Source organism: Chenopodium album, chromosome 4 (genome assembly GCF_948465745.1).
Source record: "Chenopodium album chromosome 4, dcCheAlbu1.1, whole genome shotgun sequence".
NCBI classification, from domain to species: domain Eukaryota; kingdom Viridiplantae; phylum Streptophyta; class Magnoliopsida; order Caryophyllales; family Amaranthaceae; genus Chenopodium; species Chenopodium album.
This window is the reverse complement of record NC_137837.1, coordinates 73,137,715-73,160,704: the sequence shown is the minus strand read 5'-3', so window position 1 is coordinate 73,160,704 and position 22,990 is coordinate 73,137,715. Positions and strand designations below refer to the sequence as shown.

Genomic DNA, 22,990 nt, shown 5'->3' with positions numbered 1-22,990 from the left:
GAACTATCGATGTTAACTATAAATTAAATATTTCTGATACATGCATAGTCAATAACTAATACTTGAATGATTAATGCTGAATCTTGAATGGATAGTATAAAAATTGACAATTAAAACTTGAAATAATTTGAATGAACAAAACTACATAAAAAAAACTTATATATCCTCGATTGATTGAACTCAAAACCCAAACCAAACAAACAAGTAAAAAAGTAGTACAATCAAGTAATTGAATCATCTAACACCAACAATTAGTTAAATGCAATCAAATAGTAAGAGTTGTTTGTTAAACCATCATTGTATTAGTTCCTTATAAACAACAACAAGGTCATATAATAATAATAATAACATGATAAAGGAAATTAAAAAAAAAAAAAAAAGTAGAAAAACTATATATACATTTTACAAAGTATGTAAATTGTAAATAATGTAATAATGTGAGAGGTTGTCAAATTGTGAGATATATTCAACTTTAAAGGCACCTTTTTAGGCGTCATATTCTTTGCCCTTCTGCTCACTCTACCCCCCACACCCAACAACATCACTCTCCAGCTGACTACTAAGATAGAGTGGAAAGAAGGTCACCCTTCAATTTTTTTTTCCCTTCATATTCTCTTCAACTATAAGCCTCCCTTTAATTTTGATTAGATTAGTAATTAGTATTATTGTTGTTACTTAAAATCGATAAGACTTCTTAACTCACCTAATCCTTTCCATAATGTCATCATTAGTGTATTCTCACTACTCAATTTATCTTCTTTTGATTTTGATTGTCCACAAATGTAATTCTTTAATTTTGTCATACCACATATCATACAATCAATAATAAAAAAAAAATTACAAATAATAAAAATTTATATAAAGTATATGTATGGATTACTCTAGTTTTTATATGTTCCATGAAAAACTTGTACTCCGTACAAACTAACACCTCGTTTGGTTTGAAGAAAAATATTTTTATTGCAAAATTAGATTTCGTGGATACTTCCTCCGTATTTTTTTTAGTGTTACACTTTGACCGATACATAATTTTAGGCAATTTAATTGAGTTAAGTAAAATAAAAGGTAAGTAGGGTAGTTGGAGTATTAAAAAATTAAAAAAGAAAGATAGTGGGGTTAATAGTTTATTGAAAAGTAATGAATGTGAGAGGAGAGATATATATAATAATAAAAAAAAAGTAATAGTGGGTTTGAGTGCGTGGGACCATGAGAGTAGAGATATTATAATATTTTAATGTAGCTTTTTGTCAAAAAAAAGAAGTGTAACACTTATTAAAATACAGTCGGATTTGATAAGTGTAACACTTAAAAAACACACGGAGGGAGTAACATATTTTCAAGAGCAAACCATACTTCCAAATCAAATTTATTTTATTTGATTCCTTATACAAAAAGTTATAGAAAAATTAAAAATAGAAGTAAAAAAATGAGGATGGATGAGAGAAAAGTAAAAAGGAGACAAGGCTTGTTTGGTAAATGACTTTTCATTGGCTTTTTTATTGGCTTTTGGCTTTTTCATTTGGTTAAACATCCAAAATTTGTGTTTGGTAAATGGTTTTTTCAACCAGCTGAAAAGCTAGCTTTTAAGCCAAAATAAAAAAGTTTTTTGGCTACCTAAGTTACTAATAACATCTAACAACCAATTTTATCAAACATGTTTTTAGACTAATAAAAATTCAAACAACCAACAAAAAAGCCAATACAAACAATTAGTCAAATCAGCCAATCAAACCAACCGACAGCCAATAGCCAGCAGCCAATTGCCAAACAAGGCCAAGGAGGGAGGAAAACATGGTTTAATTCTTGTTCATTTGTATATTGAATTATGTTCATGTCTAACAATATGTCAAATTCGTATTTATAAATATTTTATTTGATTATTCAGTTTTTTTTTTTATTTATTTTTTATTTTTTATTTTTTTTTATTTTTATTAGCGTGTTTCAATTGTAACTAGCATTTTCTTTAAAAATTGATCTTTTAGAGGATAATGAAATAACAAAAGAAAAAGATGGTGATGTATATATTGAGGAAAAAAAATATACTTCGTATATATCAAGAAAAGCATAGGAACATTATAATAGTAGATGGGGTACAAGACTACAAGCATTATGAGGATGATTCCACGTACCTTTTATTTATACCAAATGTTCAACCTTAAAAGGCGTTGTTTATTTCGTAAGATACATGCATGATATGTACATTTTTTAAGTTTAAGATTTCATATGTACTCCTTTGTCCCATAATATAGCTCATTTTTTCCTATTTTAGAGATTCAAAATGTTATTCTGTTTTCATTTTTGGATAGTAAGTAAAGATCATTATACCCTCACTTGTTTTAACTTTATTCATTATAAATCCTAATATACTCTCGAGTCTTGAATTTTGCACGCATGTTGTTATTTTTTTTTTTTACTTTCACTATCTAACTTTTGTCTATGATTGTACTTTTCACTTTTATTACGAAGTAATATGCTTCATTTATTTTCTCCTGCTATTTCTTAAATACCGTGAAAAAATACAAACATGAACTATATTATAGGACGGAGGGAGTAGTTGATTACCCAAGAAATTTTAATTTCCCAACCAAACCTTACACAATTTTTTTTTCTAATAAAAACGAGAAAATATACTACTCCTTTCGTCCCTTAATTACATTCTCACTTCTCTTTAGAAATAAATGTTACTCCGTATAAATAGAAATCTAATAAAAGATCGGAAAGAGTAGCATATTAAATTTGTTCCTCTTGGAATCTATGTCATACAATTCAGTAAATTGACCTCATCCGTAAAATTGTAATAATTCGATACAACAACGGCACTTAACTACCGGGACGTAAGCCGGCTGTCGGCATTTATTTCCAAGTTACCAAGCTAAAAAACTCCGGCCCCACATTTTCTCGGTAATTTTATTTTTATTATTATTATTAAATAAATAAAATTCCCAGAAAAGAAATCTCTATCTTTTTGGAATACATCCATCCTTCTTCCCCCTCACTCCCATGTGCTCTTCTTCATCACCTCTTGCTGTCCATTTTCTCTCTCCTCCCTCCTCCTCTGTTCACTCCATGTGAACCTAAACTAATCAAAATTTATAATCAAACAATAAAAATTCTACCAATTTTACCTTAATACATTATCATTTATTTTTCTCTCTTCTCTGTACTTTCTCAAGAATGTCTCTGTTACACCATTAACCATCCTTCATCAATTCTTCACCTTCTTCTTCTCTATACTTTTATTCATCACAATACTTGTTCTTCCTCTAACTTCTTCATTCATCATCAATGGAGTCTACTACTCGTCTCGATTACGTCCTCTTCCAGCTCACTCCTACTCGTACCAGGTTTAAATCATATAATATATATATAAAAAAAAAGTTATAATCTAATGATTTATACTTTCTCCTTTTCATATTATTTGCAACGATTTGATATTTTATATTCACGCCGTTATATCAAATCGTTGCAAATAATTTGAATAATTTGAAACGGAGGTAGTATAATATGTAACAATTCGTCACTGATTTTATATATTTGACTTGATATAGGTGTGAATTGGTAATTTTTGCTGGGAAATCGAATGAGAAGCTAGCGTATGGATTACTTGCGCCGTTCATTGCGCATTTACGATCTGCTAAAGATCAGATTTCTAAAGGTGGTTATTCTGTTACACTTCGTCCGCCTTCTTCTTCAGTTAATTCTCACTGGTTTACTAAAGGAACTGTACTCAGGTACTCATCTATTAGTTGATTTTATCTATTATTACTATCTCGTTTCAAATTATTTGCAACGATTTGATATAAAATTTGAGTAGAAAAATGTCTGATCGTTGCAAATAATTTGAGACGGAGATAGTATTGAATTTAGAAATGTTGTGTAATTTCTAAGTTGGTTTAATTTGATGATTTTGGGTAATGATTTGATTTGGTTTAATTAGGTTTGTGAGATTTGTAAGTACGCCGGAGGTTCTAGAACGGTTTGTGACGATTGAGAGAGAGATTTCGCAGTTGGAGAATTCGATTAAATCATACGAGGCGTCGAATGCGGTTGTTGATGGTGGTGTTGTGACTGATAATGATGGTAATGAAGGGAGAATTGTTTTGTTCTTTGATTAGATTTATTGGATTATTGAATTGTTTTTTTGATTTGGTAATTATTTGGGTTGGAGATTAGTTTGACTGGATTTTGTTAATTTAGATTTATGATGCAATGAACTTTATTAAATCAATGTATTGGGTGAGGTGGGTAAAGTGGAGAGTAATCATCATTTCAATTAAATCATTAATTTTTATGTTAATGGAGTTTGATTGATTGTAATGATTTCCTTCTTTTGGTAATAGTATAGTAGTTATAGTATTATTTGTATGTTTTTGGGATCTTTTTCTTTTCTTGCTTTTGTCTACTTTGGTGTAATGTACTTATATTGTATATTTAACAACTATGAATGTCTGTAATTAATTATGTTGGAAATGGAAAATACGATGTTTGATTTGATCATTTCATAAACCCGGAAACCGAAATCCTTAATTTTAATTTCGTAAGCAGAAATTTAATGTTATCAATGTAAGACCAGAAATTTGTTAGTTGTTTGATGAATGTTTGAATCTGGATTTTGACAGGAAATGCTATTGCTTCAGGTGCTTCGTTTAAGGTAGGAATTCCTTCAAGCAAGATTAATCTGTTTGTCATTTTCATTGCAATGTTATTGATAGTTTCTTTGTTTAATTGCTGTTTCAGACAAAAGGGGAATTGGATGAAAGCAGTGATCTTGGACAGGAAGAAAATTCCAAGTAAGGAAATTGTCAAGTGTTGTCATATGAAACTTATGAAGTCAACAAATTCATTGATAGTAATTGGTTGTTTGCATTTCACTTTATAGGGCCCGTTTGCAGCGTGTGGTGGAAACTCGTAAAGCAGTACTCCGGAAAGAACAAGCTATGGTTTATGCTCGAGCTCTGGCGGCTGGCTTTGAAATAAATAATTTGCATGACCTCATTTTGTTTGCTGATGCTTTTGGAGCTTCACGCTTGAGGTACATACAAGTAAACCGTGGACTGCAAATAATGTTGCAACTTCCGTACCTCTAAAAAGCCGGACTTCAATTTTAGTCTCACAAACTTGGTATTCTATTTGGCTTGACTGAAGTCTGATATCTGCATTGTTATCACATTTAGGGAAGCTTGCATAAATTTCAAGGATCTGTGTAAGAAGAAAAATGAAGATAGGCTTTGGGTGGATGAGATTGCTGCAATGCAGGCTATGGTGCAACCCGAATTGGCATTCTTGGGAACTTCTGGAATTATTCTTGCTGGTGAAGAAAATGATCCTTCCCAAGGTCTCATGACTGCAGGGAAGCAGAACGGAAGTACAGATGTGTCACTGTCTGATTCTATGACTAGTCATGGAAGTTTGGATGCAACCCAAGGTGCGTATGAAATACTTTCCGATCTCCTACTAACGTTCCATGTTATATTCTCCGGTTTAAGATGCATAAATAGCACCCCACCTGATACTTGCATACCCAATGTAGCAAATTTCCACAAACACAGACAAAAGTACAGATGAGAATATATAAACTGTTGCTTGCATCAATCTCCGGGTTCACTTATCTTTCTTCTACAACCTTTATATGGTCTTAATATTCTGTAGTCTGTACCATTTTAATTAATGTGGTTTATGCTGCAAACTATATTATGGATATTAAAACTGGTTTTATATAGCTTATTCCCCATTCCCATCATGTTGCTTGACACATAGACCAGGTTAAAGATTTTCATACCATGTCAGTTTTCATTTTTATCAGTCTTCCATACTTGGTTTTATCCTTGGTCCATACCTTTGTATTGGATTGACCATAGACAAATCTGTCGATTTGCTTAGTTATCACTGTGAAAATGTAAACATCTTCTGGATTATTTCCTGAAATCTTTCTTATAATACAATGTAGATTCTCAGACTCAACCAACTGATGCAAAAGCACAAATGCCGTATCCATGGGCACAACAATTTCCGCCATACCTTCGTAACTTTCAGGGTCCCATGTATCAGCAGATGCCCCCCTATCAAGGCTATGGTTACTCAGGCATGCAGGTTCCCCCACAATATTACCCTGCAAATATGCCATGGCCTTCTGATGTTAATAATTCTGCTAATCATGAATCATATGATCGCCGTGATCGCAAATCATCATCCAGAAAGAAGGGAAAAGCCTCTAATGCACGGGGATCAGAGAAGGAAGATCGTGAGGAATACTCTGAGTCCAGTGGATCTGGTTCTGAGACAGACTCTTCGTCAGAGCATTCTCATAGGAAAAAGCATGGGAAAAAAGGTTCAAGAAAAGTTGTTATACGCAATATTAATTATATTACTAACAAAAGAGATGGAGAACAGGATGGGTCTTCTGAGACCAATTCATCTGATGAGGATGAATATATAAATGGTGATTCCCTCAAGCAGCAGCTGGAGGAAGCAGTTGGGTCCTTTGAGAAGCATAAGAAGTCAACCTCTCGCCATCACAAAAAACGAAATGGCTCCAAGCACCTTAGCTCTGTTAATGGTTCTGCTGGCCAGGATGATGAAGATGTTTCAGTGAAGAATGGGAAAAAAGGAAATGAAAATTGGGATGCTTTGCAGCAGCTGTTAATGAGGGAGGAGGAGTCAGATTCTAACAATCCTCAGCCACATTCGGAGTTGGTTGAAGAGAAATATTTTACCACAGATAGGTCCCATGAGCTAAATTCATCTGCATTCAAGCCAGAAGCAGAAGAGAGATCAAAGCAGAAACCAATTGCTACTGATGCTTTTCTAGTTACTGGAAAGGGTACAGGACATGATGATGACACAGGTAAAATCTCTGCTCAAGGCTTTGACCCCAGTGAGAGTACCCTCCCAATATTGAGAAGGGGTAGTGCACCTGAGGAATTCCTATTTTCGCAAAGAGGTGAACAGCCGGAAAGTTATGCACGAGTGCCACTGTCTGATGATATTTCCCATTCTTCCATAGTCAAAAGTCAAACTAGTGATGATTGGTTTGTTGGGAAACAATCAGATGTAGCATCATACCAGGGTGGAAACAACCATCAGAGGTTTATTGAAGGAGATTATGTGAGATCTTCAGCTGATCAGGATGAGAAGAAAAATAAAGATGTTATTGATGATTCTCTCATGATTCAGGGGCGACTAACCGATGACCACCGTGAATCCCAAGTGAAGACTGATATTAGCTTTGTTTCTGATATGGTTGAGGCCACTCTCTTTAAAAATGGAACAACAGCTCCTCAGCAAAAGTCTGAAACAAATAATTTCTATGAACCGGATGCTATTTACATGGTTCGTGATCATGATGTCGTGGTGGAACAAGTAAAACCATCTTGGAGTCCTGAACTTGATTTTGAAAATTACATGTCCGTGAATGATCCTGCTAAGAAATCAGATGTAGATGCGAGTGTAGACTCTTCTAATGATAAAGGACCTGACAACAAAAAGAGTGGGAAAGCTTCCACGAAGGACCCTAGATCAAGAACCTTGGGTGGATCAACCTTGGGTGGATCATTAAGGAAAACTAAATCTGATACTACACCAGGGCCTAAAAGGTCAACATTTGGCAGTAAAACATCTACTCCCAAGACCCAACTTGAGAAGGTATTTATCATTTCTAGAAGGATCTTTCATAGTAGGCAGCTTATAATGCTATTCAAGTACATTTTTGAAATCAAATTACAATGAACCTTCCAAAGCTCAAATATAATTCTTAATTTTATAATTTATATTTAACAGCTAAATTCTTTGTTTTGCTAAAAAGAGCATTGTTATTACCTGATACTTTTTTTTTGTTTTTTTTTTGGGGGGTTGGGGTGGGGTGGGGGAGGGGGGACTGCACTAGATTTACGGAAGAATACAGAACTAGGGTACCCACATATAAGCTATCTGTCAAGTCGTTTTATTTCCATTTGCATTTATTCATTTTCTCTATGATCACTATTGACAGGATGAAGAAAGAAGAAAGAGAATGGAAGAGTTAGTTATTCGAAGGCAAAAGCGAATTGCTGAAAGAACTGGTGGTAACCCGGCAACATCTAGAAAGCCTCAAACAGGAAGTAAAGCAGTTCCATCTACCGTTAGCTCTGATAAGTCAAAACCTAAGCCCATCCTCAGAAGTTCTACCATTGAACGACTCGCAGCTGCAAAGACATCTCCAATAGCCCCAAGTACTCAACCGAAGAAAGAAGCTACTAAGGTAAAAGGTGCTAATGTGAACATTGGATCACAGAAGACTGCCAGTGTAGATGCCAAGAAAGTGAATGCAGAAAAAAACAAGCCTTCGGAGAAAAAAGCTGTCATTAAAAATGTAAACGGGGTAAGTTCATCAGTTGCAGACAATAAGGAGGAAAAGGGTACTAAAAAGATTGGCGCCCCAACGTCAACAATGGAGTTGCCCTCTATGCAAGGAGTACAGACTGAGGATCCAAAAGACATTAAAGAGCTGCACGTTACTTCTTCAATCATCAATAAAGATGTTAAAGTAGTAGCACAGATCAATTCTTCAGATGAAAAGGTAGGCAACCTTGTTGAAGATCATCCCACAAATTTGGATTTACTTGAGGAAAAAAATGATAAAATATCTAAAGAATCTCTATCTTTTCCAAAAGAGGAAAAAGTTTCTGATGATCATTATAAATCTGGTCCAGAATTGAGCATCCACCCATTGCCAGAGTCGCCTCCCAAACAGCTGGGTTCTGCGTTGATCGAAGAGGAGCAAGCTACTAAAACCGGGAATAGTTTAGGCTTTACAGAAATTTCCGAGATAGAAGAATCAACTCCTCCACCAACTAATGAAGTGAGTGTAGATCCCATCCAGAGGAAGAAATGGGATGGTGCTGAAAACTCTCCAAAATCTGCTAAAGGTTTCAGGAAGCTTCTCATGTTTGATCGAAAGAAAGACTGAAAGCGTCACAATAAGTTGTAGAGAAAACACAGATAATTTTATACACCGGTTTTGATGGTTCTCTCATGTTTATACTGCAGATAATAAAGGAAGGGAGCGAGGGTCCCTTGCTGCACAAATTTTAACCACTACGATAAACATATGGCACAAGGATCACCAGTTCCACAAATCAACTTTTGATGCCTGCTGCTTAGTTTCAAGAGCATGTGAATTATATCTAGCTGTGAGTTATTCATTTTAAGTCCTTTAGGCTATAGTGTGTGCATATCATTCCTTGATCCAGTACATTATTCAACTTGATTTTTTATAGTTTTGTTTATGGCTTGTATTCTTTGGGTTGATATCTCTGTATGTACTTGGTTATATACCCCTGTAATGCAATTTTTTTGAATATACCTGGTCCTGTTTTTTCGCCCCCTACTTTTTTCCCCTTGCTATCTTTATGCTATTCTAGGCTACAAGAAAGCATTGCTTGGCTGAAATGAAAATTTTATCCACAAAATAGTGAAGTATATCTACATTAAGCCATAGATTAGTAAGAAAATCTCTATTTTGCTAATTAGTTTTACTACCGTTTCCTACTCCAGCTTCTGGGTGCTTGAACTTAGCTTCTAGCTCTTCATAGTGAGGAAGCTTGGGATGGACATGACCTAATAAAAAGTTGTTTCTATCTCCTCCCTCATTTTCAAAGAAACCATTTAATGTTCTTTTCTTGCTTTGTTGCATATCTTGTTTCATCCTACCATCATAGCTTTGGCGTAAATTGCCTGATGCTTCAGTTCGTACTCTTGTTTTGTTATCATCTCCTGCAAACTTCTTGAGGTTATGCTTGTTGCTTTCCTTCTTTGAGGGTTCCTGAGGAAGTGGCTGATAAGCATTTGTGTCACAGCAAAGTAGTGTTCTTTTTCCTACACCATTTGAATTCGGAGATAGATTAGTAGCTTCATAGTCGTAATAACTCCGAGGCAGTGTCTTTTCTTTCATATCATCCAAATAGACAATGTCTTTCTCTTGGATTTGGGGTGTACTCTCTAATAGTTTCCGGGAGGATGCATCGTCAATGTAATTTATTTCATGGCTTCCATTGCTGGCTTTCTTTGATATATAGCCAGGATTAGGCTTCTTTGGGAATTTTGACAACCCCTTTTCATATTTCAGACCTTGTTCTTGATAACCTTCATACTGTTCTTCATGGATAACATAAATCTGGAACAAAATTAAAAATAAAAATAAAAATGGTATGATATGGAATTTCTATGGCATCTAACGAGGTAGAAATAGTTCTTTCATTTCTTCCTTTTTCTGGGTATTAAGGATGGTTAAGGAGCGATATGCAGGAAAAAACTAACATCTTTGTCGTTGAGATAGAGTGTCTGAAGTGCAGAATCCCTGCCGCTTTCACTTAACTGGTCGAGATTTAAAGAATCTAGAATCATCCTATCTGGTAAACTTTGCATGCTTTCAGTATGCTTGGGCTTCTCTGGTGATGATTTTCCTTTATTCGGAGCTTGATTATCCTTAAAGTAGTGTTTTTTATCATCAACATCACAAACCTGTAACAACAGGAAACAGAATAAGAAATGAAAGGGAACAACAGATTGATTAAACTTAGTGTCAGTTCGGTCTCACCTGCTGACAGTTCATCGAACGACAATCAGCATAGTCTTTGATAATTTCTTTGACTAGTTCAAGCTTCACTTCATTAGATATTGAACCAGAGGACAAAGCACTCTTCAGCTCTAACTTCACAAAGTTTGTTGGCCGAAAATTTACGTTATTATCATCAAACTCATTGCTGTACCAATTTTGGAATAGGCTTCTCAGTTTGATAAGCTCTGGCAGTTCACCACATCTTGAGGCAGCGAAAATCAGACAAGAAACAGCTTCTTTTACATCCACTGTCATGTCCCTGACGAATGAAAACAAGAGAGCGAGTGAGTGAGGCTGTGAGAAGAGGGGGAGGGGGGGGGGGGGAGGGGTGGAGAGGGAGAGACAGCGATGAGTGCAAAAACATCACAAGTCACAACCAAGAAAATACAAAGTACTTAAAAACAGAGGTAATGCCTGTTTCTGGTAATGCTGCTGAGGTTGTGGAAGATGCATTCGCCGGCTTCAGTGATCAGTATGTAAGCAGTGGCTCTGCATTTTTCCCTGTATAGTTCTTCAACCTATATAACACAAATCACGTTGATAATTAAGTTGGTCTAAGCTTAACCTTCCATTCGGAATTAATTGGACTGCAACCTGCTATTTCACATCATTAGGGATTTATCATGATTTTACGGTTTAATATAGTTGTCTTGTATATTCCACCATTAATTTTGAAATGGTTGATCCATGTTAGACATCTATGAAGCTTATATTACATATAAGTATATCTTTGGAGTTATACCAAGTTGGAAGCTCGTTGAAAGTCACCAATTTGAAGGAGCTTAGCCATATCTTCACATGTTTGGGCGATAATTGTACTTTTCCTTGCTTGCAGGAACTTGAGGCGATATAGAAGTTGTTCAATGGGCTTCTTGCTGATTTAAGAAAAAATATAACAAGTATAATAATTAAAAATATATCAAGTATAAAACATCTTGCTTTTAAGCTTCAAATTATTAATTTTCCTTAAATTAAAATACAAAGTACTTCATATGTATTTTTTTTTTAGTGTTTAGAGAGCCACAAGTGCGGGTGATGAGAATCGATCCCAAGATCTCATGAAATCGTGAAATGTTCAAATGTGTACATTTTGAACAATACAAAATACAAAATACAAATGTAAACAATTTTTGTATGAGTAAATTCCATTACAAAACTATTTCATAATTGACCATTAATGATTTATGTCCTTATACTATAATGTCTAGATTTCGAAAGTTATTTTAACTCACATTTACATCACAACGTATTGTGACTTATTAACCAAAAAAACTCTATATAGTGTAAACAATTAATGCGACTATGCATAAGTCACCTTTTTTAATTAAAAAAAATAAATTGTATAAGTCTTGTATAACCTTGTTAATTTGTTATTACAGGGAAAATACAGAGATCAATTTATTTATCTCTCATGACCCTTTCATAAATAAATTAATAATTTTCATTAAATATAGGCTTCACATATGATGATGAATTTAAGATTAATAAAATATTAAATTATATATGAAAATATCATGTGATAATTTTTTTTTTTTTTTTATTTTTTTTTTTTGTTTGTTTATCTCTTAGATAAATTACTTGAGGCAATGTTTTCAAAAAAAATTACTTGAGGCAAACTCTAAAAGCAACACGAAAAAATCATTAAAACCTCTACTACTAATCGTATTGTAGCTATCAACTTTTACAGGAGAAAAAGTAAAAAAATAAAAAATAAAAAAAACAAAAAATTTGATTACCATTTAGAAGCTTTGCTTCTGGATTCATAGCTTTGGAAAGGCATGCAAAAATTAAAAAAACCCATTATTAAGTTCCTCGTTCTTTAGCGTACTTGCTTTTAAGGAGATAAATCGAAAAGTATGACCTAGATATTTTGAAAGAGAAATTATTAATATACTCGTATTAACATTATTCTGTGCTGATTTTTTTAGCCCCTTAAACGTGTATTAAACGTAGATAAAACATATAATCTTGGTTATAATATTTAATTTCCATTTTTTAAAATGATTTTCTAGAGATCTCCATGGAAACAAAAAGTGTAAGTATGTAAAGATTTTTTTAAGGCAAAGTAATTATAGTAAGATTGTGGATATGTGACTATGTGTACATGAAAAAGAAAAGAAAAAACATTCAAAATGTGATCACTTGACTAATATATACTCCATACTTCTATTTATTCTTGGCTCACTTAAAATGCGTAGCAAGATATTTAGGGGTTAATTGTAAGGATTACTTATTCAAGGATTATTTGTAGAGTTACTTACTCAGCTGGTTAGTGCGTTTTGTGTGTGAGAGTAACCCCACCCCGCCTGACCGACCGACTAACTCTTGAATAAGTAACCTTTAAATAAGTAATCCCTATAATTTACCCCTTACCAAACTAGTAACCTTCAAATAAATAAGTAATACATAACCAAAAGATATGAATAAATAACCCCAGAATAAGTAACCCTAGAATAAATAACCCCTTATAAATAACCCTATCCATACGGTGTGGCCAACCACATACAAAAAATTGTGTTACAAAAATAATTACTTGCCATACGTATCCAGTTTTGTACTTACATATGAAAGATTTAGGGTCTGTTCACATTAATTGGGCCGAGCTGAACTGAACTGAATTGGATTGAAATGAACTGAACTAATTGGAGTTGAACTGAACTAAACTGAGTTGAAATGAATATTTTATGAGAGAGGGATATTAGGAGCTGAATTGAACTGAACTGAACTGAACTGATTGCAAGTGAACTGAACTAAACTGAACTGAAATGATTGGAGCTGAACTGAACTGGAATTAAGTAAATGTGAACAGACCCTTATAATTGATTGTATTTATCGAAGGTTAGAAAAATTTTATTTTAAATATATTCATGTGATCTTAGTATTAATATCTTTAAATCAATAATTTTAAAGTCAAATTTGTTTAGATGAAAAAAAATAAAATAACAATTACACCTATATTTGGAAAGCTTATTTGAAATCAAAATTAATATCTTGGAAAATATATATGAAATTTATAGTAACAACTTGAATTGATCCAATTTCCTCCATTTCTCTCTGACTTTTTAATGATATACTCCAAATTGCTTAATAAATTAAATGAATTTTCGAAATAAAGAAATCTTAAAAGTGCATGTGGTACTTATTATGAGATCTGGTCCATCTAGCACTGTCAAAACGGTTTGACAGTTCGGTTTCGGTTCGGTTTGAAATCGGTTCGGTATTTAATCGGGTCGGTTTGGAATCGGTTTAATTGTCTCACGGGTCGGTTTTGGTTCGGTTTAAATAGTTTTCGGTTCGATTCGGTTTCGGTTTATTCTTAAGCGGTTTTAATTCGGTTCGGGTTGTAAACAGTCCGGGTAGTAAACGGTTCGGTGCAGACGGGTTGCGGTTTGTTAACGGTGCGGTGTAAACGGTTTTTATCCCGGTTCAAACAGTTTGGGTTGGAAACGGTTTCGGGTTAGAAACAGTTCAGTTCTTTTTTTGTTCAGTTTATAACTGGTTCGGTTCTTTTTCGGTTCAGTTTTTAACTGGTTCGGTTCTTTTTCGGTTCAATTTATAACTGGTTCGGTTCTTCGATTGTTTAACCACTTTAACGTTATTCATATCGGTTCCATTTCAAGTTTACTAAATTACGGTTCGGGTCGGTTTTCGGTTTCAAAAAACAAATTGTTTATCGAGTTGTTTGGATTCAGGCAGTTAAATGGTTTTGGTTTGAAATTTGATAGTACTTGCTAACCTTTTGCGTTCACAAGTTTTATATAAAGTCGCGAATCATTTCATATTTAGGCATCATATTATAAACAAATCCTCATTGATTTTATAAATACATATTATGTTCTGTTTCAAGTTTAGTCATACTGATCTTACTAGTTTATTACGAAGTAGATTATAAGAGTTAGTGTATTAAACTATTAATGTATTATTGTTTTACAATTAGGTTATTATTTGCTTAATAATTTATATACTATGCATAGTATCATAATCATGATTTGATGAGTTCTTGTGAAATGGAAATTTGCAATTTGGTAATTCGATACTTGATTAGTCAACAAGACTGATAATTATGACTCGTTTATCATTATATATTTTCATGAAATTATGAAGATATTACAAAGTGCTTTGATTTGTATAATGAAAGAAAACACTAATGACTGATTAACAAAGTAATATTGATTAGTTTGGTTTTTAAATGGTTTGGTGCAAACGGGTAGCAGTTTGCTAACGGTTCGGTGTAAGCGGTTTTTTTGCCAGTTTAAACGGTTTCGGGTTGGAATCGGTTTCGGGTTAGATACGGTTCAGTTCTTTTTCGGTTCGGTTTTCTTTCACTTCGGTTTATATTCGGTTTGGTTTGTTAACGGGTTCGGTTCTTATACAGTTTAACATTATTCGGGTCGATTCGGTTTCGGGTTTACTAAAATACGGTTCGGGTCGGTTTTCGGTTTCAAAAAAATCGGTTTTTAATCGGTTCGGTTCTCATTTGGGTCGGTCGGTTTCGGGCAGTTAAACGGTTTCGGTTTGAAATTTGACAGCACTAGGTCCATCTGAAAGACAAAGAAAGATGACCGACAAATCAAACAATGGCGTTTTGTTCGTGTTCAACCGTTTTATGTTAAGACTTGGACCTCACCGACACACTACTAATTGTATAATATTTACATTTGAGGTATATTTTTTGCCTAAAATTTGAACATATTGTAATACTATAGATTACTAGATTTATCTATGTACTAGCCTGCTATCCTGGGTTGGGAGAGCTTGTGAGAGGTCTTGATCCGGTGTTTCAGTACAGTCTTTCTCCTTACCAACCAAAAAAAAAAAAAAAAAAAAAAAAGTAAAAGACATCTTTAATACCAAGAAATATCAAAAGCGATCTTCTTTATTTTCCCTAAACTGTCAACTTTTTTTCAAGTAGTACTTGATCTAGTGGTAAAATTGTCATCTCACTACATCCAAAATTTTGCCCATGCATCCGGGGATAGTTGGCATTTGAGATGCTCTGGTCCAATAGTGCACCTTCACCTTACCTATTAAAGCAAATAAAAACTAAGCAAATAAAAACGTATGAATGTGTACCATTGTTGATGAGAAGAGAAATAGAAATAGAAAGAGCATATAGAGTTGCAACAACATTTAGGACAAAAAGGTGATAATGTATGCATGTCTAACTTAATTTGTCCGCCTAGTTAAACACAGATGCTTAGCTAGACTCGCGCAACACAAATGAACATTTAATAGAAAAAAATGAACATTTATTTCTGAACATTTTAATATATAAAAATGAACATTTACAATACGGAGTATAATATAAGAGTTAAATAAAAAGACTATAAAACTGAAAAAAAATAAATAAATTATACATCTAATATTATATAACTGAAAAGTTCAGTTGTAAATAAAAATGAACATTTAATGTTATTGCTTATTCATCAACCAGGTGGTAAAAAACAATTTTTAATTTTGGTGCTTATTCATCTAATGTTATTGCTTATTCATCAATAATTTATAAATCAAAAAACAAATAATTTTAGCCGTCAAATTTAAAAATTTTGGTAGTCAAAAGTCATACTCAAACTAAATTAAAGTTGGTACTATCCCATTTTCATTTAAAAACATCTACTACTATTCATTCCGTTCCTAAATTATATTTCTTACTTCTAGCACTTATTCTTCACATAATAGAAAGAAGTAGGAATGTAATTTAGGGATGGGGGGAGTAGTATTTTAAGCATATCGGATTAATTTTTCTAGAAATTTAGAGACACTGCGGGCCTGTTCACTTCAGCTTATTTTCAGTTTAATTCAGTTCAGTTCTTATCTTAATTTCCTTCTCTCATAAAATATTCAGTTCAGTTCAGCTACAATAAGTTCAGTTCAGTTCAGTTATTATCTTAATTTTCTTCTCTCACAAAATATTCAGTTCAGTTTAGTTTAGCTCAGCTCCAATTAGTGCAGTTCACTTCAGTTCAACTCAGGGCCTAATCTAATAGACTGAAATCAGCTGAACTGGACTGAACTGAATATTTTATAAGAGAAGGAAATTAAGAGCTAAACTGAACTAAATTGAGATGAGCTGAACTGAACTGAAGTGAACTAAACTGAAAATAAACGTATGAGAACAGACCCTTAGTTCAGTCAATCGAACAAGCCATACATTTTACAGTAAATTACAACAATTTACACATAAAATAAAAAGAAGTCGAAATTAAAGAAAGAAATATGCCAGCTTTAACTAAGCTGGTATGAAGTCGTATTCATTTCTGAGTTCCAGCGGTTACATTAGATGCTTCCACTTCACTACTTCACCTTCCACACCTTTTTTTTTTCTGTCTTAATTCTTAAGTACCACCTACTCTTAAAGTTCACATATAAACTAAATTATACCACATTTCTTCTCTTTTATCAACTACAAAAATTAATTTTGAGAGAAAAAAAAAAACCCAGATCTTGTAAACTTGTGAAAAATTATGGCTTCAAAACTTGTTATTATTGCCATTATTGTTCTTGATGTCATTGCTTTTGGTCTTGCTGTTGCTGCTGAACAAAGACGAAGCACAGTAAGTTTTTTTTCTCTTTGTATGTGATTGTTTAGATGATATTTTTTTAGGGACGGAATTAATAGTCATGTTGATAGTGTAAATTGTAATGGTAATGTGACGACTAAATTTGGACGGTACGAGTGTAGTTTAGCTGATGGGTTGTTTGATTTGAAGGGTGATTGTGTTTATTTTGATTGGTTTATTTAATTTTTATGATTAGTTCTGCTTGATCTGACAGCATTAGTCAATTATGCAATATTTTTTATTTATTTGCTCTCATAAAACAGAGCTAACTCAGAGGGATTTTATTAATTTTTAATAATTTTTATGATCAATTAATTTTTAATCCATTGAAGTTTGTTGATCCAATGATATGCTGAATAATAATTGAGTTAAATTGTAGTATAATTTATGTTATATAACTGGAAAAATCTTGACCTTGAGAGACCATTTTAGCTGTGGATCCATGTGGGTGTTGATATTAGTCATATCTAATTGAATTTAGCAAATAATTGGAGCCTCTACCACTCATATAGTCCATAACTTATATTGTAATTTCGATATTAAAGACGAATCTATTGTAAATCGTTGTTGTTTTGCTGTTCAATTGCTATGAAGCTTGGATTTTTTAGCTGTGATTCTGTTTTTATGAATTTTTTAAGTTATGAAATGATCTACTTTGCCTAATTGTATGAGAAGTAACAAATTTGTCAATAAGGTCTTAAGCAGTTAGGCTGAATTTAGGCTGTGTATGCCTTTTGTGTTACGATTTGAGCTCGTGTTTTTTCGCTTCTTGTGAAAGGAGAGAAAGGGTGTCAAATTTCATATGTTTAAAGAACTTTAAACAGAAGTAACAACAAAATGAACACAGCTAAGATCTTCGGGTTATTCCGACTGCAGCTGATATTTGATAGCTCAGATTGCTTCTGTTAGTTATGCTTTCTTTGTAATGCTTGAATTCAAACAGAATAATGCCACTGGTTTGATGACTTTAGAATAGGAAGCAAGAACCATGAACTAGCTGATAGAATTGTTACAATATTACAGTATTGACTTCTGAAAGACGAAACTATTGAATATATGAATCTCAGCATTTTGTTTAGACATGTAGCTGACAGACTTGTCTATGAACAGGCCCATATCGTATCTGATCCGGACGCAAACTACAAGTACTGTCAGTATAATTCAGACATTGCCACAGGATATGGAATTGGTGCATTTTTCTGCCTTCTGGCTGGCCAAGCGATTGCCATGGCAGCAACCAAATGCTTCTGCTGCGGTCAGGCTCTCGGTCCAGGAGGAGCAAGGGCTTGTGCTATCATGCTTTTCATCGTCTGCTGGTATGTCCTTTATATATCTGTTGCTTAACTTGTAACTGTATTTGTCATAGTTTTGAAGTCATAGAACTTCATATTTCCTGAATTATCATAGTAATTTAACCAGAGCAAATCAAATTTATCCTGAACCAAACTGAAAAAGCTTTTTTATTATTCTTTTTATAAACTGCTGAATTCAAGATAAGAAATCTATGCCCCAGCCCAAATACTTTCTTGAATAATTTTGAAGTCATAGGAAAATGTTAAAATTCAATTTTAGTTGTCCTTTTACTGGGAATTTTGTACTTGCTGTCTTCGCTTCATAGTTCAGAACCTTTTAACTTTCACCTTGTTAATTTTACGAAATTTTCATTCATGTCAGGTTGACATTCTTCATTGCGGAGATATGCTTATTGGCGGGTTCTGCAAGAAATGCCTACCACACTAAATACAGGTCCTTCTATGAAGACCGAGCCCCATCATGTGAAACATTAAGAAAAGGAGTCTTTGCAGCCGGAGCTGCATTCACTTTCTTCACCGCTATTGTCTCTAATTTCTACTATGTTTTCTACTCAAAAGCAAAGGACACCTTCAGACCATGAGGCACAGTACATAGATCAGTATAGTCCTTAAATTCCAAGAAGAACTCACTATATATGATGTTTCGGGGTCTTCATTGATGTGCTTACAAGAACTACTTTTTGGCCATTAATCTTGATTTTAGAAATTCTTACAAGTAGCAGTGTCACATATTCAATGTTTGTGTGTTGGTTGTGTATTTTTCCGGTTGTTTTGTTAGATTCTTGCTGATTTGTGAGAGAGAAACATATAATAGATGGTTCCTGTCATTGTAATGTCCTGATTCTTTGGTTAGTGTGACTTGAATATGAATAATTGCTATATTTTTTGGTAACATCCATGGCTTTCGGTGTTTATGGTATCAGTTTTTCAAATTCTAAACTTAAGAAATTTTACTGATAAGAGTGGTATCAGTTGTATGAACTCTGGCAAGTGAATTTTGATCAAGTGTGTTGCATTCAAATGTACAAAGGAATACCCTGACTTTACAATATGATCCAACCGGAATCAATCATCCACGATAACATCATAGTCATCCTAGAAGAGAGAACCTGGAGTCTCTGGGGAAATCCCAAAGATTTTGTACCTTCCACCAGTCCGAGTCATACAGATTTATCTACAGATCAGTCTGGATGAAGAGACTGATAAGTCGTTCTGAGAGTAGCATCATCTCTATTCTCTAGCATTGAACATTCATAATGTCGCTTCTCGTATACATTATGTAAATCTGGTAGAAATCTCAGTACTTTGAACTTCTGAAGTCTTAACCCAAAGGGGAGTGTCAGATAGTTTGCAATTTGTTATCATCTAATGCTTGAGGATGAAGTGTTGGAATGTTGGAGACTTTGAAATACAATTATCTCCTCCAACTCCACACATTTCGTCACTTGAAATAAATCTTCCGACTTTGCAAGTAGCTGCAAAAGCACCACTGCTGCTGCTGCTGTCGCCGAAGCATCCTGAACTAAATCACGACTTTTTAGTTTTGGCCGCTCTCCAATGCATAGTGCAAGGAAGGGTATTTAGGGACTGAAAATAACCAATACATAATGTGATGTAGGCCATGTAGCCTTTAGTTCGGTTGGTCGGTCCACATGTAGCCTGCAATTTACTTCATAATTTAAACAACACTAAATAATTATGAGTACATAAAATATCAAAACCAGAAAATCAAGTCAACAAAATCTTACCTTTGATAAAGTTAATTAATCTTACTCTTTCTTGAAGAAAAACTTTGGGTTATATAATTATCGTTGACTTTATTAATGGAGGAAAATAAATCATGTGCATCAGTGCCAGAAAAACTTAAGCATGAATGAAAGTGTCAAAGCATTTATAAAATATTCAAGCAGATCAGATGCCATTGCCAGCATTTATAAAGCTGTTAAACTCATATCTATCTTTTCTTGAGAGTAAGAGATAAACAGAAGGAGAAATTACATATCTGAAGAACTTTTTGGAAGTTGCAAGCTTAATTACCAAATCATGGCTTCAAAGGTTGTTATAATTTTGATTTTGATCCTGGATATCATCGCTTTTGGGCTTGCTGTCAATGCTGAAAAGAGACGGAGTACTGTAAGTTTATCGCTCTATATCTCATAATTCAAGTTTAGTTTTTGACCTGTTTGTGTTAGATGTTACTGTCTCCGTTTTCGTGCAGCATAGATTAGAACTTCTCTGATGCAATGATGGTTGTGTCAATGGTGATTGTGCGTAATTTGATTTGATTTAGTAGAAAATTTTTAATTTTATGTATACTGGATCTGGTAGATTTCCCAGTACTCTTACAGAAACAGAGAAAAAACAGAACTTTTAGAATTTAATTGATTTCCTGATTTAGCAGTCTTCTAACTAGTTTCATTGATCTTCTGATCTGCTCAGTTTTGAGGTTTGAGTTTAAAATTGTGTAATGTGACAGTTTTTCGTAAAAAATTAAGCTAATCAAGGCTGAATTGCTAGACATTAAGCTACATACTTTTCAACCTTTCCTAATACTCTACTATCATACACTTTGTGTATGTTCTTGCTGTCATACATAATTACATATAGTCATATAGGCTCAAATCATGAGAAGTCTTTTATGTTTGGTAAAAAGTTTCTTATATCTCAGCTAAATTGCAAAACACTTGGCGATGAGAGTTGAAAAAAATACAGTTTCATGATCATTGCTCGTGTTTTTTATGAGTAAACATCAAGGCAAAACTTTGAACCAAAAACTACTGAACTTTCAGATTTTGCAGATGATTTGTATCTTCCAAACTCATAATGTATAAGATAAAAGCAGGATTTGTAACGGCTTCTTAAGATAAAAAAATTTCCCATCACTTGGCCTTCTTTGTAATCCCTACACTGTCAAGTAAAAAGCAAAAAAAGTATCCTTTTTGTTTATCATCTTGGATCAGAGGCCAGAAACACCAACTACTGCTAAAAATTAGAGGCTTTCAGCTTATCCGACTGGACCACCCAGCTTCCAAAGATGAAGATTGTTTCATAAAAGCAGTACTATATAGAATTATTAAGGAAATGATTTAAGTGATTGATTTTGAATGACAGGCCCAAATAATTTCAGACCGAGACTTGAACTACCAATACTGTCGGTATAATACAGACACTGTCGCAACAGGATATGGGCTAGGAGCATTTTTCTGTCTTTTGGCTAGCCAAGTAATTCTTATGGCGGCTAGCCGTTGTTTATGCTGTGGAAAGGGTCTAAGGCCGGGAGGATCAAGGGCTTGTGCCACCACTCTTTTCATCTTTTGCTGGTATAATTTTTTTTACCTGACTCATAACAATACATAATTTAAGTAAGCTTTTAAAACAGATATTCAGCAATATTTTTCTCCTTGAATAACTGAATCTTCTATATCAGGCTGACTTTCATCGTTGCTGAGGTCTGCTTATTGGCGGCTTCTGTAAGGAATGGATACCACACAAAATACAGGGTCTTCATTGGAGAGAACCCACCATCATGTGAGGCTCTAAGGAAAGGAGTCTTTGCAGCTGGAGCTGCTTTCACCTTCTTTACTGCCATTTTCTCGGAATTTTACTACATTTCCTACTCAAAGGCGAGAGGCTGACCCTCATCGCTAGCATAAACATTGTGTCATGATGCCAAGGGAAAAAACACAACACAACAAAATGATTCTTCAGGGTTATTAACTTGTTACTCACCTGATCTCATAACTTTATTGACCTTACTAAAAATCTTGGTTGTAGGAATTATGTGCAGGATTTATCTTGTATCTACTTTTTGGTGCTTAGTATTTTTTTTTTTTTTTTGGGTAAGCTAGATTCAATAGCGGCCTATTTATGTTATCGTGTTTAGTGTTATAAGTTCTTTTGGTACTTAATATGTTTATTGGTAACAATTTTCTTTGCTCTGATGCTTTGACTGAAACAAGTTTCGCAACAGCTGCTGCCCAAACCAAGCAGCTTCAGAAATTTTATCTTAATATTATTTGTATGAAAAAGTCACATCAAGTGCCTAAACCAGTGCAGTCAGGTGGATGAAACAAGAAAACTAAGCTCAATTTCAGACAATTCTGCTACTCATACTTTCTTAACATCTTTACCTTTAAAGATAAGCCACAAAATAATTTATTTGACACGACAAATCTCAAAGAGAATTCATCAGAACAAAAGCTTCATTATGCTATAAAAATTAAGCAAATTATATATGAGATTATGCAATATATTCAAGGAGAAATGGCATAAACCAGAATCAGACCAAAATGAGAAAGCAAATAAGTTTATTTAGTAAGAATGATGAAGGTTTTCTGGGTCGTCTCAAATCACATGAAGTTCTTACTAATAAAATTTTAATACGAAATATAAAAAACTCTTACTTGAGTAGCCTCTTCAATGGAGGAAAGAAAGCTCACAAGCACCCCCACCCACCCCCTACACTTCAACGGAAGATCTGAGTACTATAAGTAAGAAAAATTGCTATAATCTACCAATTGTTA

At 33.8% G+C, this 22,990-nt stretch overlaps 3 protein-coding genes across 5 annotated transcripts; all 3 read left to right on the top strand.

Annotated features, from left to right (window-relative positions):
• Positions 1-2,982: 2,982 nt before the first annotated feature.
• Positions 2,983-9,359, top strand: LOC145629295 (COP1-interacting protein 7-like). 3 transcript variants are annotated; one of them, XM_081681854.1, is made up of 10 exons: positions 2,983-3,344; positions 3,549-3,731; positions 3,938-4,080; positions 4,620-4,651; positions 4,738-4,790; positions 4,880-5,032; positions 5,175-5,425; positions 5,948-7,641; positions 7,988-8,554; positions 9,025-9,359. In XM_081681854.1, exons 1-10 carry the CDS (start codon positions 3,286-3,288, stop codon positions 9,067-9,069), a joined length of 3,180 nt encoding a protein of 1,059 aa, XP_081537980.1. In that variant the 5' UTR covers positions 2,983-3,285; the 3' UTR covers positions 9,070-9,359. The 3 variants fall into 3 exon arrangements, with proteins under 3 accessions (XP_081537980.1, XP_081537981.1, XP_081537979.1); XM_081681855.1 differs by lacking the exon at positions 9,025-9,359 and adding an exon at positions 8,688-8,825; XM_081681853.1 differs by having other exon boundaries at positions 7,988-9,359.
• A 7,416-nt stretch (positions 9,360-16,775) lies between these two features.
• Positions 16,776-19,363, top strand: LOC145627240 (uncharacterized). Its single transcript, XM_081679630.1, has 3 exons — positions 16,776-17,148; positions 18,265-18,470; positions 18,829-19,363. Exons 1-3 carry the CDS (start codon positions 17,059-17,061, stop codon positions 19,046-19,048), a joined length of 516 nt encoding a protein of 171 aa, XP_081535756.1. The 5' UTR covers positions 16,776-17,058; the 3' UTR covers positions 19,049-19,363.
• Positions 19,364-20,329: 966 nt separating this feature from the next.
• On the top strand, positions 20,330-22,426 carry LOC145627239 (uncharacterized). Its single transcript, XM_081679628.1, has 3 exons — positions 20,330-20,600; positions 21,579-21,787; positions 21,895-22,426. Exons 1-3 carry the CDS (start codon positions 20,511-20,513, stop codon positions 22,100-22,102), a joined length of 507 nt encoding a protein of 168 aa, XP_081535754.1. The 5' UTR covers positions 20,330-20,510; the 3' UTR covers positions 22,103-22,426.
• Positions 22,427-22,990: the final 564 nt, after the last annotated feature.

Coding starts and splice junctions, on each gene's coding strand:
- LOC145627240 (XM_081679630.1), top strand. CDS start 17,059: ATGGCTTCAAAACTTGTTATTATTGCCATTATTGTTCTTGATGTCATT. Junction 17,149..18,264: donor CTGAACAAAGACGAAGCACA/GTAAGTTTTTTT, acceptor GTCTATGAACAG/GCCCATATCGTATCTGATCC. Junction 18,471..18,828: donor ATGCTTTTCATCGTCTGCTG/GTATGTCCTTTA, acceptor CATTCATGTCAG/GTTGACATTCTTCATTGCGG.
- LOC145629295 (XM_081681853.1), top strand. CDS start 3,286: ATGGAGTCTACTACTCGTCTCGATTACGTCCTCTTCCAGCTCACTCCT. Junction 3,732..3,937: donor ACTAAAGGAACTGTACTCAG/GTACTCATCTAT, acceptor TGGTTTAATTAG/GTTTGTGAGATTTGTAAGTA. Junction 7,642..7,987: donor CCAAGACCCAACTTGAGAAG/GTATTTATCATT, acceptor CACTATTGACAG/GATGAAGAAAGAAGAAAGAG.
- LOC145627239 (XM_081679628.1), top strand. CDS start 20,511: ATGGCTTCAAAGGTTGTTATAATTTTGATTTTGATCCTGGATATCATC. Junction 20,601..21,578: donor CTGAAAAGAGACGGAGTACT/GTAAGTTTATCG, acceptor TTTGAATGACAG/GCCCAAATAATTTCAGACCG. Junction 21,788..21,894: donor ACTCTTTTCATCTTTTGCTG/GTATAATTTTTT, acceptor CTTCTATATCAG/GCTGACTTTCATCGTTGCTG.